The sequence below is a fragment of the Sarcophilus harrisii genome, chromosome 1 (assembly GCF_902635505.1).
Source record: "Sarcophilus harrisii chromosome 1, mSarHar1.11, whole genome shotgun sequence".
Taxonomy (NCBI): domain Eukaryota; kingdom Metazoa; phylum Chordata; class Mammalia; order Dasyuromorphia; family Dasyuridae; genus Sarcophilus; species Sarcophilus harrisii.
In genome coordinates this window covers 340,500,974-340,516,342 of record NC_045426.1, presented here as the reverse complement: position 1 = coordinate 340,516,342, position 15,369 = coordinate 340,500,974, and the positions used below count along the sequence as shown (strand labels likewise).

At 38.4% G+C, this 15,369-nt stretch overlaps 1 protein-coding gene across 1 annotated transcript in view; it reads left to right on the top strand.

The window, feature by feature from the left end:
- Positions 1-251: 251 nt before the first annotated feature.
- LOC111719377 (mesothelin-like) overlaps positions 252-15,369 on the top strand; it is a 44,605-nt gene continuing 29,487 nt past the window's right edge. The window contains exons 1-4 of the mRNA XM_023497764.2: positions 252-299; positions 6,299-6,463; positions 10,384-10,592; positions 12,000-12,106. Of these exons, the coding sequence (XP_023353532.2) occupies positions 252-299; positions 6,299-6,463; positions 10,384-10,592; positions 12,000-12,106 (529 nt within the window). The remainder of the gene's footprint in view (positions 300-6,298; positions 6,464-10,383; positions 10,593-11,999; positions 12,107-15,369) is intronic.

Genomic DNA, 15,369 nt, shown 5'->3' with positions numbered 1-15,369 from the left:
AGGAGACAAGGCTCTGACACCAGGGACTGGTTGCAAATGAATCTGGGTCCATTCTGCTCTCAGGCCCTGCTAAGTGACCTGCAGGCTCTTTACCCAGACTTCGATGGAGTAAGTTTTTCCAGTCGGTGCCTCAACAACAGCACCAGTCTCAGCATTTAACATCAAGGACTTTTGCTCCTAACAGGTTCCAGAGACCCCCACCTCTCTTCCCTTCCTAGGTGGGACAGTGTTACTACTCCTCTGACCTCAGCATGGATATCTCCAAACAGACCAGTCCTGAAGGCAGGAATCAGGCTAGAGTAAGGTGGCAAAGGGAATAGGGGTTACCATATAAAATAAGAGCTATTTCATTGCTTTAAGCTTTCCAAGAAATTCTTCTTTGTCTCATCTCTGGGACAATCTCTTGATTATATGTTTATCGGATCCTGCTTCTATATCTCCCAATACTCCGAGCCCAGAACACACCTCAAATCTAATGGAGCTTTTATCTCCACCGACCATCTCTCAGATCTGAGGTTTGTGCCCAAGCTATAGAGCCTATCTGGGAATGCTTTCCATCATTCCAAGATTAAATTTGTATAGAATATGTAGGACTTTGAGGATCACTTTCTACCAGTATGGACCTCAGTTTCTCCATTTGTAAAATGGTGTTAGACTAGAGGCATATTGAGGTACCTTCTACTTCTCTGATTTTTGCATTTTCAACTCACTCATCCTTCAAAACTACCAGTGAAATCTCCTCAATTTTAGTAAAATCAGTAGCAATGACTTTGGTTATTCCAACATTCTGATGAGACCAAATCATTTCATTTGGAATACTGTTCAATTCAACAAGTCCCCACAGAATCCTGCTGTGTACTCAGCTTTGTGCTGGGTACCTTCAAGAAGGATTGGTCCTGGCCCTGGATAACAAGGATTCTGATTAAGAAAGAGAGTGAAATATATCTCTTCTGGGAATTTATTTTATAAGTAATTCAAATTTTTTTCCCTAATACTTCCATGACTTAGGATAACCTTGAAATTGAGATCAATGATGGTAGGAAGGAGGCTGGGAACCCCTAGACAGGGCAGCATAGAATATTCCATAGGGACCCTCTCTTATTAAGTGCTTAGACTCCTTTATGGAAACAGTGAGGGTTCCAAAGAGAAGAACTAAGATCAGTGGGAGAAATTAAAAGGCAAGACTTTTGATTCACTATAAAAAAGAATTAAATAATTCAGGGATACCTCAGAAGATAGGAAATGGGATACCTCAATCAGAAGTTGGCTGGCTCCCTGTTGGAAGAGGTTATAGAGAAAATTCCTTTTCAGCTATGAGTTGGACTAGGTAATGACCTCTAAGGTACTTTCCAACTTGGAGATTCTAAGATTCTATTTCTATAATTGAGTGTGGACACACATCTGGCCAACTGTGTGACTTGAGTTGCCCCCCAAATGTTCTCTGTACCACACAGATCTGCCATCTACTATGTAATTGTTTCTTAACTTGCTAATAAAGCTTGCTTCTACAAACTGACTGACTAAATTCATAATGATATTTATTTAAGGGATTGGATTTTCTTTTCAGTTTTATTTAAATACCAATAATAACAACCATCTCGTGTCCCTTCTCAATGCTTTCAGTCAATTTTATCTGAGGGTGGAATACCAGCCCCCATTCTTCCTATAGATAACCCCTCAGGAGCCTTCCTAAGTTATGTACAAATTTAGTTCCCCTTAGCACCCTTTAAACTCTCCTAGAACATATTGCCCTTCCAGGGCTTATAATCTCCCTAATTTATACCACTCCTAGAAGCAGTCAAACCATCATCACCAGCTTAAGTAAACCACATGCTACTGGTTGAACTAAAATGACTTAAGAGATATCAAAGAGTTGGGGGATATTTGAAGAAAAGAAAGTTGAAAGATGCAGGAGATGGTGGGAATCACTGGGGGTAAAGGGGACAAACTATATGCAGCTGTATATTGTCAAACTATACTTCTGGAGAATTCTAAGCACCACATTAGAGGAGGAACATTATTATTAAGTATTGATTTTCCAGAAAAAAAGTGATCAAGATAGTGAAGGAATTCAAAACTGGCCATATGGGAATCAAAGAAATTAACTGGTGAGATTTAGTATGGAGAAAGAAAAATTCATGGGGAAAGGAAAGCCAGTCTTCAGGTAGCTGTATGGAAAGATAATTATATGGAAGAAAGATTAGACTTATTCTATTCCATAATGTCCTGTCCATGGGCATTTGGCAAATGTTGCTGGCACAGTGGATAGAGCACTGGGCTTGGAATTAGGCAGACTCATCTTAAACACACTCAGGTAAACACCCTAGCTGTGTGACCTGAGCAAATTACTTAACCCTGTTTGCTAGTTCCTCATCTGTAAAAATGAGCTGGAGAAGGAAATGGCAAACCATTCCAGTACCTTTGCCAAGAAAACTCCAAAATGAGGTCACCAAGAGTCAAACATGACTGAAGTGACTAAACAACAATAACAAATGTTAGTGGAATTTTACCGAATTACAACCTATAGAGAGAAATTAAAAAGGCAATTTTCCACTCAATTTGAATACTACTATTAATAATAATACCTAAAAATTATAAGGTATTTAAAAGTTTGCAAAGCACATATATATTGTGTGCTCATTTGAGCCTCATAACTCAATGAGATAGATATTATTATATTATTACTATTATATAGATGAAAAGACAAGCTGAGAGGGATTGAGTGAGAGGAATTTTCTGACAGAGCTGTCCAAAAGTAGAACAGCATGGCTTGTAAGGTATTGAGTTCTCTCCCACCACAGATAGTATTCAGCAGGAGACAGATGATTATCTGTCAAAGACATATTGTAAATGAACTTCCTGCATGGGAGTAGGGATGGAGGGTGAAAGGACAGAAAGTGGGTTGGATTGGATGGACTCTATAGTCCCAGAGATTCTATCAGTCACTAAAATCAGGATTTTTCAACATGGAAGGACAGAATCAAATGCAAAAGAGCACTAGAAAGTGGTTAGGGAGTTAGAGGGAAGCTTGAGACAAGCTCTCTCTCTCTCTATCCACTATACAATACTGCCTCCCTGATTTAATATTGTCACTTCTACAATCATGGTTCTTGTTCATCAAATCCCAGATATTAGAACTAGGGCCTCCCTTGAAGTTGGAAGGAGACAACTTCAAGTGAATCATGATCTGACTATGCTCCTTCACACAGGAGTAAACACTGTGAGTTACTTTCCAGTAAATATCAGAGGCTGGAGATATCAATAGGATCCAAAAACATCTTAGGATCATAGATCTAGAACTGAAAGGGACCTCCGAGGCTTTCTGACCCAATTCCCTCACTTTGCATATCAGGAAACTGAGTCCCAGAGAGTTGAAGTAACAAGACCAAGACTTGTGTACAGGAATTCAGTCTCCAAAAGTGGGATTCTTTTGCTCTAGAATAAAAGTTCTTTCCACTTTATCATGAATGCATCCATAGTAGCTGGCTGATTGAGAAATTTTTTGCGGGATGTTTAAGATACAGCCTTAACCTGTGAAGATAAATAACCTGAAAACAATCATACTCTCCTACAATCTATTTCCATCAAAGTTCTTCAGCAGGGATAGAACCCAGGTTCAGAAATGCTGTCAGACCTCCCTAGAAGGACCCTGCTGATGTCCATAGGGTATAATGTCAGGATGGAAATTCAACAAATTCAAATCCAATAAGCACTTACTGAGTACCTAATATGCTACTGGGCCATGGGAAAATAAAGATGGAATAAAAGATATTCCTTGTCTTTAAGGGACTTATAGTCTAAGAGAAAGTATACAATATTACAAATGATCTGCCTTCCACATCAGAAGATAGTTTTCTTTTTTAAAACAGTATTTATTTATTTTTTTAAACACACATTTCTTTATGAATCACATTGGAAGAAAAAAATCAGAACAACGGGGAAAAACTACAGGAGAGGAAAAAAGCAGAAAAAAAGAAGTGAGCATAGTATGTAGTTGATTTACATTCAATCTCCATAATTCTTTTTCTGGATTCAGATGGCGTTAATTTGCTCAGGGTCAGAGATGGGACTAGAACCAAGTCTTCATAACTCTATCCACTGCACCTTCTCTAATACTGCTTCTCTAATTTAATAGTGTCATCTTTAGGGACAGCTAGATGGTAAAGTGGATAAAGCACCACTTTTGAAGTTAGAAGGCCCCAAGTTCAAATCCAGCCTCAGACACTTAACACTCACTAATTATGTGACTGTAGGCAAGTCATTTAACCCAAATGGTCTCGCAAAACAACAAACAAAATAGTGTCCCACATTTATAACGGTTATAAAAGTGAATGAAGGAAAGGATAGAACAATCCATTGGATTCTAGTTCCATCACTTTCATTAATCAGTGAACAGTATCCCATGTCTTTACAAGAATATATTAATACTCCCAGGGCAGTCTATGCTGGCCAACAAGCATTGCCATCTGTCATCCTGACCTTGCCCCTTCCGAGTCTAAGGAATAATACAGTATGGATTACTGAAAAGAGTGCTTGAGTTAAGAGTCAAAGGATTCAAGTCCTAGTTCTGTGATCTTACTCATGATAATTTCTTTGGGACTCAATTTCTTCATCTGTAAAATGAGGAAGCTCAATTAGTTGATCTCTATGATCCTTTCTAATTTTAAATCTATGAAACTATGCTGACCATAAAGAAAGGGAGAAGTAATAAGAATTCATATCTAACTAGTTAAACCTGGACATTCATGTACCCAACAGAACCAATTTAAAGTCTAAGAAATTCAGAAAATACCATAAAATTCAATTTTATGATTTTCAGCAAAAATCTATTTTCTCTCCTCTCTATTAGGGAAAAAATAAAAAGAAAACCCTTATCACAAATTAGCCAGTTCAGGTCAACAAATACTATAAGCTCTGTGTTTCAAGACCTGTCAAAGGAGTTTCCTGTCTATTGAGAACATAACAATCTCTAATATGCAATATTATATAAGTATATTATACAGAAAGATGCAAAACAAAGTGCTAACAATAAGGAGTCTTGTCATATCTATTAAAGTGAGTACAATTCTGGCTGTTTTAGCATGAGTAAATCATACCAACCTGTTCTTCTCTAGAACTTCGCTGGCAAAGATGTGCTAGAAAATATTTAACAACCAAATCTCTGATAGGGAGAAGGAGGAGAAGATGCATGAACAGCATACTCTTAAGGTTAATCTGCATTAATAGCATTGTCTCTATCGATTTTTAAATTCTAGATAATCAAGCTCCAATTTGGAGCCTTTTCTGTTTTCCAAAGTGTAGATGCTCTCCTGAAAACTTTAAAATTGAGTGGTAATACCCAAAATATCTGAGCCAGAAAAGGCAGGTGAGTTTTGTGATTTGCTTGCAATTTGATCAAGGTGATGGGGCAGAGATAGGGCACTGAGGCAGCCTCTCCCAAGGACTCTCCCTGCCTCTGGTTAATCCCTATGGTATGCCAGGCATGCAGCAAGATAGAACCTGTAGAGCAACCTAAAGAGGAGACCAATATATGTTAGCCATGTTCTAAAATTGACAGGACAGTTTTTACCAATCCATCAGATGGGGCAGTACCCTCCTCTCTCAAGCAGCAGGATTCCCCACTCTCCTCCTGGAGCAATACAAAGTTCTAGATTGGCAATCGGGAAGCCCAGCCAAGTTCTAGAACCATAGAACCCTAATGGGGAAACTGAGACCCAGTGAGGGAGAGATGTGTCTATGGTCAGATTGAAGGTTAGGGACAGATCTGGACTGGACCCCAGATCCCCTAATTCCCAAACCATGAATTGTTAATGATGTTGTGACTACAACTTTAAAACTAGATGTACTATCCTATTAGAGGGGGTAAAAGTCATTAAGTCATTACCAAGTCTTTCCTGCTTTCTACGATGTACTGTGCTTAACCAAAATGGGAGGCAAGAGATAAAAGGAAGATAAAAGAAAGAAAAAAAGATAAAAGGAAGAAAATTTCTCCTCTCTGGGGATAAGCAGCATGAATTTCATGTGACATCTTTTAAATATTTGAAGATTAAGACTCACCTATACAGAATAGTTAGAGAATTAAGACAAAGTAGCAAGGGTGGAACAAAGTGCTACAATGTATCTTTTCAGCTAAGTGTTAGTAGGAGATCATAACAGAACAATCAATACCAGGCAGGGAAACCTGCTTGAAAAGGTGAGCCTGAAAGGATGGGAGGGTTTAGATGGGATAAGGGGTTGTTTCTTCCTCCAAGCTGCATATCTCTAGTTTTCTGCTTTCTTGCTTGAATTTTTCTCTTAGGTTCAAGGTGTTGACATCAAGACCCCCAAGCAGATGGCACATCTGATTGTGACCTCAAATCTGCACAGCTTGGAAAGCTCCCAGGACATCTTGCAGGTGCTAAGCAGAGATCTGTGCATAGATGTCTCTACCTTTATGATCCACTTTAATAAGTATGCCCAGGAGGTGAGTGTCAACAAGATTCTTGGTCTTTGCTTCCAAGCTCATCCATGGGCAGAGGGAACATCTTCACCTTTTAAAACTCTGGCAATCAACATGATGCTGATTGTTCTTAATTTCCGGTGAAAACTGGCTGCATATTCTGTTCTTTAATACCCCAATCCAGCTGGAGGAGTATCAATACTAGCTATAATCTCAGCATTTAGGCCTCTCTGATCCCTAGCCCCCTCTTCATAATGAGGGCAGTTTTCTTCAGAGCATCAGAACTCATTTTATCAGAGAGTGGACTTACATGACCATCAATAGTTTACATGTCAGACTGTGCAAATAACATAGTAGAAGTTCATGCTTTCTATAGTATCTTACTATTTACAAATAAATAATTTCCATTGCTGTGGCATAATATAAGATAGTGGATTTGGAGTTAGTAGCTCTTTTTACCTTCAGCTTGGGAAAATCCTACTCCCTTTCTGGGCTTCAGTTTGCTCACCTTAAAAACAAAGAGATTAAACTAGATAATATGGGTTCAAATCCACTGAAACTGACTACCCATGAGACATTGGGCAAGTCACTTTTCTTGGACTTTAGTTTCTTCATCTGTAAAATAAGGTATTTGGACTAGATTTCCTCTCAAGTCCTTTCTAGATATAAATCTATATTCTTCTATGATTGGTAGGTAAGCCCAATCTTCTCAGACTCCCACAGTGGTCTAAGTTTATATGGCACAATCCTGGGAGAGATGTAGTGCAACCATTTCCCCTATTATATAGACAAGAAAACTGAGACCCAAGGTCACACCACTAGGAAGTAGTAAAACTGAGACTCAAATCCAGACTCCAAAGGTTTTTTCTAAATATATTGAATAAATTCAAATTCCAGCTTTAGACACTTTATGTTAACAGCCTTCTCACTGGTTTAAGATTTTCTTTTAGTATTTCCTTTCCTCTAGCCAAGACTATCTTGCTCCTCTTAATCTACCTGTCATAGGGAGTTTTCCTAGCATCCCCTATCTACTGACATCTCTTGGAAGAGAAGAATTTTCAATGATAATAATCTTGTTGTTGACAACTATGAATTCATTGGTGTAGTGAGTTCCCAGTGTGGAGATTCCCTCCACTGATAGAGACTGACTCCTCTTAACCTAGGATGCATGAAGTTGGGTGGAAGAAAAACATTTATTTTTGCCAACCTCTAACTGAGATTTAGCATTTCCTTCAATTATTTAAAAACATTATTCTGAGAAGAATTCTTATTCTTCTTCTTATTATTAATTCTATCAAGTTTTATCAGACCTAAAAAGGAGTCCATGACACAAAAAGGACTAAGCCTTAACTTAGAGTCATATAGGCTTAGAGCAGTGACAGGGTAAGGGCTGTCTCTCATGACAACAATTCACATTTATATAGTGCTTAAAGGTTTGCAAAGTGTTTTCCTCAAAATAGCCCTATAAAGTATGTAGAACAACTTATATTCCCATTTTACAGCCAAGAAAACTGAGGTCAGAGAGCTCAAATGATTTACTCATAAACAAATGGTATTAGGTTTCTTGATTCTGAATCATTTACTCTATCCACTTTACTATTGTCTCTCAGAGTTGAATATTACTTTGTTTACAAAGTTCTTTATAAAGATTATCTCACTTGATCCTCATAACAATCTAAGGTTTAGGTAATACGATGTCATTATCACCATTTTGTTGTCATTCAGTTATTTTCATCATGTCTTAACTCTTCAAGATCCCATTTAGGGTTTTCTTGGCAGCGATAACTGGAGTAGCTTGCAATTTCTTTCTCCAGCTCATTTTACAGATGAGGAAACTGAGGCAAAGTTAAGTAACTTACCCAGGGTCACCTAGCTAACATATGGCTGAGAGCAGATTTGAATTCAGTAAAATGATTCTTCCTGACTCCAGGCCTGGCACTCTATCCACTATACTTATCCCCATTTTACAGATGCAGAAATGGAAGCTCATAGTCTCAACCCTCATTGACCAGTGTTATACATTTAGTGAATGGCAGAATCAAGATCTGAAAACTGATTTTAAAATACCAAGAATGAGATTCATTCCACATAATCCCACTGCCTCCATCTAAAGTTTGAGGGAGATTGCTATCTCCCAGTATTCTTCCTTGAGAGGAAAGATGATCTTGGGATAGAGGAAAGTTTCTCACTCCAAAACAAAAATCTAAATCTGAATCATCTGAAATCATTTCTTATAAGGGCCATTTGCCCTTCACAACTGGACTTATTTAGGTCCATCTCCCAGTCCTGACCTCCCACTGAGGCAGGCCAGCAGGACTCTCTTGCAGAGGTGTTCACTCTCCTAGGAATTTAAGAGCTCCTTTGTGCCAGTGTCAAAGGGATCCAGAGGAAGAAACACAAATTTACTCAAGAATCAGTTGATTTTAGAATATATACTCATAACAGTCAAAACAAAGGTCCTGCCAAGCTCCTACCTAGAGCATATTGGGGGAAAAGTAGAGAATAGTGTAATTAATGGGCCCTTTCCTAATATGAAAATTTTTTTGAAATTATTAAATTAAGATCCTATTATATAGCACCAGGCAGCTAGTGGTTCAGTGGATAGATAATAAGTTTGGAATCAGGAAGATTCATTTTCATGAATTCAAATCTGGCCTCAAACACTTACTAGCTATGTGATCCTGGGCAAGTCACTTAACCTATTTCCCCTCAGTTTCCTCATCTGCAAAAATGAGCTGGAAAAGAAAATAGCAAACCATGCTAGTATCTTTGCCAAGAAAATCCCAAATAGGTCATGAGAAGTCATCAGACACAACTGAAAATGACTGAACAACAGTAATTATGTAGTATATAGTAGATGCTGCAGGAGATGCAAAGTTTAAAAATAGTATAGTAGAGTACTGGACCTGGAATAAAGAAGAGTTCAAATCCAGTTTCAGACACTTACCAGCTGTATGACCTTGGACAAGACATTTAACTTCTGTCTCAGTTTCCTCATCTGTAAAATGAGGATAATAATAGTGCCTAACTTCCAGGTTTATTATAAGGATTAAAATGAGATTATTGTAAAGCACTTAGCAAGTCTTAAAATGCTGCATAAATGCTAGCTATTATGAAGTAAAAAAAATAGTCTGTGTTCTTGAGAAGCAGAACAACATCAATAGTCAGGTTTGAAGTCAGGAAGATCTGTGTTCAAATCCTGCCTCTGGCACATACAAGCTTTAGAACTCTGAGCAAGTTGTACCCTTTCAGTGTTAGTAAGTGACTAAAGCTCTAGGTTACAGATAAAATGATGGCCTGCATCAATAGAAAGTTTTCTCTTCAAGGAACTCCACATGTTAATGAAATCACAGGTCTAGTCCCTATCCCTGCCCTTGTGGAACTTGTAATTAGTAAGCAGACAGTGGCTGAAGACGGACACAGTCTTGTTTCAGGAAGGCCTTGAAGAGTGCACTTTGTTCTACTGAGTCAAATGTTTATTTTTAAAAATCAGTAGATTATAGACATACTTTTAGAAAGAGAAGAGAAAAATGATAAAAGGAAGGAAGGAAAGAAGGAAGGGAGAGAGGGAGGAAGGAAGGAAAGGAGGAAGGGAGGGAGGGAGGGAGGAAGGGAGGAAGGAAGAGAGGGAGGGAGGGAGGAAGGGAAGAAGGAAGGAAGGAAGGAAAGTCGGAAAGAAAGAACCTAGCCTACATAGTTCAGAGTTTAGGGCAGCAGAGTTCCAAGTATTGTATTGTATTGAGGAACTACATTCGATCTGTTGCGTGGAAGCAGCCTTGTTGACCACAGAGACTATGCTTCTGACCAAAAGGAGATTAGAGACACTACAGAAACTCCCCTGACTGTGACCGTTATGTGATGGATCAGGATGGCACCACCCAGATCCACTATTGTGCATCCCCTGAGTGTCTCCCTCTCACTCCAACCTCCATCTTGTTCTACAGGCTCACCTGAGTGCCCTGCCCAATGCTACAGTCGGGGCTGCCATCCTGAGGGCTGTTCTAGACAGGCTGGCCCCTAACTCCCACCTCTTCCCTGCCTCCCTGTGGGCAGAGTGGTTCCAGCATCAGCTCCCCCTGCTCCTCCCGTATGTGACAACAACTGCCCTTGCCAGACTCAGCACGAATGTCTCCTGTGACTCCTACCAAGCTGTGTGAGTGCCAAGACACTCCTCTGCTACCCAGCAGAGTCTCGGGTTCCCAGAGGGGCTCAGGGGCATGCAGGCGTTTTCCAGGATGTCTAAAGGCATCTCCTCATGACAATCACACATTAGTCCTATGGTTCTATTGTGCTTCAGAATTTATAAATCACTTTCCTCTCTGCAATTTCAGAAAGGAAGAATAGCAGAAGTACCAGGAGTCTCATTTTATAGATAAAAAAGCCAAGGCTTAGAGAAGTCATTTGATTTGAACTAAGAGCAGAGGCTATCTAATTTTCTGTTTTTGCATACCCAATGCCTACCATTGGCACACAGTAGGTACTTCATAAATGCTTGTTGATTGATTGATTGCCCATAGGCACATGGCTAATAAATCCAATATTTGTATACAATTGTTCAAAATGCCCAAGGACTGATAAGAGCTTTCTTTAATTTCAAAAAGAAAAAATTGGGGGAAGGGGACTAGAGAGGAACTGGCAGGATTTTCTTTATTCAAATGTATCATACTGCACACAATAGACTTAGAGAATCATCTTTTTAGTCCAATCTTCCATGCCTTTCTTGTCCCTGGATGCTGCTCCTGCCCTTCTCAAATAGGCATTCCCCTACACTTCCCTTTGAAACACTGACCTTCTGTCCCTAGATGCTGCCTACTGGTCTATCCAAATGGACATTTCCTCCTCACCTTTCCTTGAGAAAGTTGCCTGCTCTGAGTATATTATAGCTCCTAGAATTCATTGGGAATTGAGAGTTAGGCCCAAAGTCAAGCAGCTTCCCAGAATCTCAGGATACAAAGGCTTATAGCAAGTCCTCTTTAACTGCTTGAGAAGCAACACAGTATATCAGAAAGAGATTGGGAGTAAAAGACAACCTGGTCAGCTGCTGCAGCAAATGAAATGTGAAATAGCAAACCTCAGATTTGTCTATAAAATAAAAGCATCAAGATTACTAGGTGATCCTTCTAGTTCTATCCCAACCTAATATCGTAGTTTCTAGGTTTTTCCCAACAATTCTCTATTTTTCTATGATTTTATAATTTTACCCAGTATGGGAAACCAAACATATGAATTTTAGGGGATAAGGAAATTCCCTCTACCAATGCAGATCAGAGTTTTAGAAAGTTTTCTGGATCTGAGAAGGGAAGTGATTGTTCTTATCTTTTAAGTCCTGCTCTCTTTCCACTGTGCCATGATGCCTCTTTGACAAAGTTTGGTGATATGATGATGTTTTCTTGAGCTAGCAGGATAGTCAGTGATGAGTTTCACCATGGCCATGAAAAAACAGAGGGAGAACCTGACACTGAGATTTGGAGAACCCATTTAGCTTCCAACACGTAAAAGTTTCCATTATGTAAAGTTCTGGGCAAGGACACCACCCTTTTGTGTTCATTTTTTTTTTCAGAGTGAAGGGATTCAATGCAGTTTATGAAACTCTCTCAACCACAGCAAGAAGTGACATCTACAATGAATATATGAGGAAATACTTATTACAACAAACCGGTTCAACAGGTGTGTCATTTGTCCCATTCCTGGGAGTTCTGGACTGTTTTCTGAGGTTGGTGGCATTGGGGAGGAGGAAATGGGGTAAAGGTATGAAGGCCAGGACCTTCTTACTACCCAATTCCTCTTGAGTAAGTAGTAGTATAATTATTATAATTATCATCTCATTCCTCTCATCTCTAGAATTCAGAGAGAAACATCTTCAGATAAGTTGCAATTCTACTATTATTCTTAATATTAATATTCTTAATATCCTGTAAGCAAAGTGATAACTTTTTTGTAACAAAAAGAATAAAAATATCGGGGTATCAGCTCATCTTCTGTAAGCTTACTAAAAAGCTTCTCTGAGACAACTTGAGGAGCAGAGAGGATAAAGATTATATAAAGAGCAGCTTTAATCTCTTAAAGCTGTTAAAGAATAAAACCTCACTAACTGTTTTAGGCCATCCTGTAGATACTTGTTCCTTTTTTCACATTTTTAATTTCTCCTATTAGTTCTCTAAATTTTAAAAAACTTTTATTCCATAATTGAGAGATGTATATTGTTAAAAGTAATTATACTTCAATACTTTTAAAAGTTCATTAATTCATCAGTATAGATATTCTTTCTGTCAATCACCGATGAAGTTATTTTAATCCTATATAGACATTAATTCTTGAATTGCAAATGACCAAAAAAATAAAAATAATCAATATCCTGGCAACCATCCTCCTGAGGATAAGCATCACTGACCTTGCTTAGCCAAGATGTTCCCTCTAAAGCAGAGTCTCTAATTAAGACCTCAGGAATGTAGTACTGTCTGAAATTTACATTTCACAAGCATTGTCTTTGAGGATTCTGGATCTCTTTGATACCACAATGAGATACCAAAGAAGAAATTCAGTGGAGAAATAATAATAATACCTATCACACCTGATGCTTATATAACACTATACTATTTAGATTTGGGAAGGGTTTGGAAAATATATCATTTGAAACATATAATATAGTATTTTATATGTAGTAGGTACTTAATGGATGAATGTTAAATGAACAATACCATTAGGTATTAATCATTTGTTATCCCTATTTGACGGATGAAACATGAGAACTTAACACTTAAGTGTCTTAACACTTAAGACACTTAAAACACTAACACTTAAGATGAATCAATTTGCCTCTCTGAAGGTTTTAGAGGTTTGCTAGCACAGTATATGTCAATGGGGAATCAGGCAAAGAAATTTGCCTGAGTTTGCACAATTAGTAGCAAAGCTAGGACTAGAACTCTGGTCAGTCAGCAAATCTTTAATAAGTGCTATGTCCCAGGCACTGTGCTAATCGTCTGGGTATATAAAGAAAGGCAAAAGACAGTTCCTGTTCACAAGGAGGAACCTGAGAGCTCTCAAAGTCTAATATGGAAGACAACATGCAAATATCTATGTACAAACAAAATATAAACAGCATAAAATAAATTGGATATAGTCAATAGAGTGAAGACACTAGAATTAAGAGGGATCCATAAAGATTTCCTGTAGAAGGTAGGATTTTTGCTGCAACTTGAAGCAGGACATGGAGGGCAGGAGATGGGAATGAGGATGGAGAGCATTTGAGACATGAAGGCAGCTGGTGAAAATGCCAAAAGTCAAGAGCTAGAATGTTTCACATAAGGAACACTGAAATGGAGAAGACATGAAGGGGAATAAGTTATAAGAATACTGAAAAGATAAAGGGAACCAGATTATGAAGGGTTTTTAAATTGAAATAGAATTTTATATCTGCTCTGAGATGTTTGAAGGAGCCACTGGCATTTGTTAAATAGGAGGGTGAATGATCACACTTAGGAAGATCATTTCTGAGAGCCGAATGGATTGGGCTGGAGTAGGGAGGTATTTAAATAGGAAAAAAAATCAACAGTTACAGGGGTAAAGTGATGAAGACCTGGAATACCCTCAAATACATTGGTTGCTGTCCTTTGTACTTGTTCCACACCATCTTGTCTTTCCTGAAATGTGATACCCAGAACTGAATACAGTATTCCACACGTGATTCAGAACTGAATACGATACTTCACGCAGAGATAAAATACAGAGAAACTATTGCTTCCCTGATGCTGGACACTATGCAGGCTAAGATCACATTTAGCTTTAGGTTGTTAATTTTTTTTCTAACTTGATTCACCGTTCCCATATATTATCCTAGAAATCCCTTAAAACCTTCAGATTTATATTACATAGACTCTTTTCTAGTCATGTCTGACCTATCCTGTACTTTTATGGTTATACTTGATTTAAAAATAAGTATAGGATTCTTCATTTATCCCATTAAATTCCATCTTACTAGATTCAATTCACTCAGCCAACCAATCAATAAGCATTTATTAAATGCCTAGTATATTACATGCCAACCATTGGTAATGCAAAGATAAAAATGAAATAGTTCCTGCCCTTAAAGAAATTACCTGCTATCAGGTAAGACAGTATGTATGTGTGTATTTAGAATAAGTACAAAATAAATTCCAGATTGTTTCAGAATAGATGACACTAACTTGTGAGAGGATAAAGAAAGGCGTCATGTAGAAGACAGAGCTTGAGACTAGAGTGCTAACAGAAATAAGGTATTCTACAGGTGGGAGAAATACTTTCCAAATATGGGAACCATCCGTTGCAAATGTTTTGAATGAGAGATTCTAGCATACTGAGATATTTTCATATCTTGAGTCTATTTTTTCTTGCTTGTGGTCATTTGATCAGACCATCACAAACTACATATCCCACCTCCACCCTCTCAGGCTCTATCCCATACTCCACTGGGCATCTTAAGTAGGGCAGAACAGGAAGGAGACATAGCTTACACAGGAGAAGTGCCATCTCAGAAGTGGGAGATAGGAAATAAAGTCAGCCAAATATAAACTTGGGTTTTTGCAACTTTCCATCACTGGTACAGAGCTGTATCACTCACATCATAGGAGTTCTGTCAAACAGATGGTTATAATAAGCCTCCTGTGTACTATGAAATGCACTTTTAGCTGAATGTTATAGGAAACAGTAGGAGGAGATGGCCTAAGTTCTGACCTCAGGGGAGCAGAAGAAGGGCATGAGCCTTGTCCTTAGATTGCTCACAATCTGAGGGAGACCCCCCCACACCCCTCACACACACAGATGGGTATGCTGTGCACAAACTTGCATATATATACACATAGGAAAAGTCAGGTGAAAACAAAGAAAAATCTGAGATAGAATAAATGAAAAATAATTTGTTAAACTCCAAATGCCCAAGTTTTATGCCAAACAAA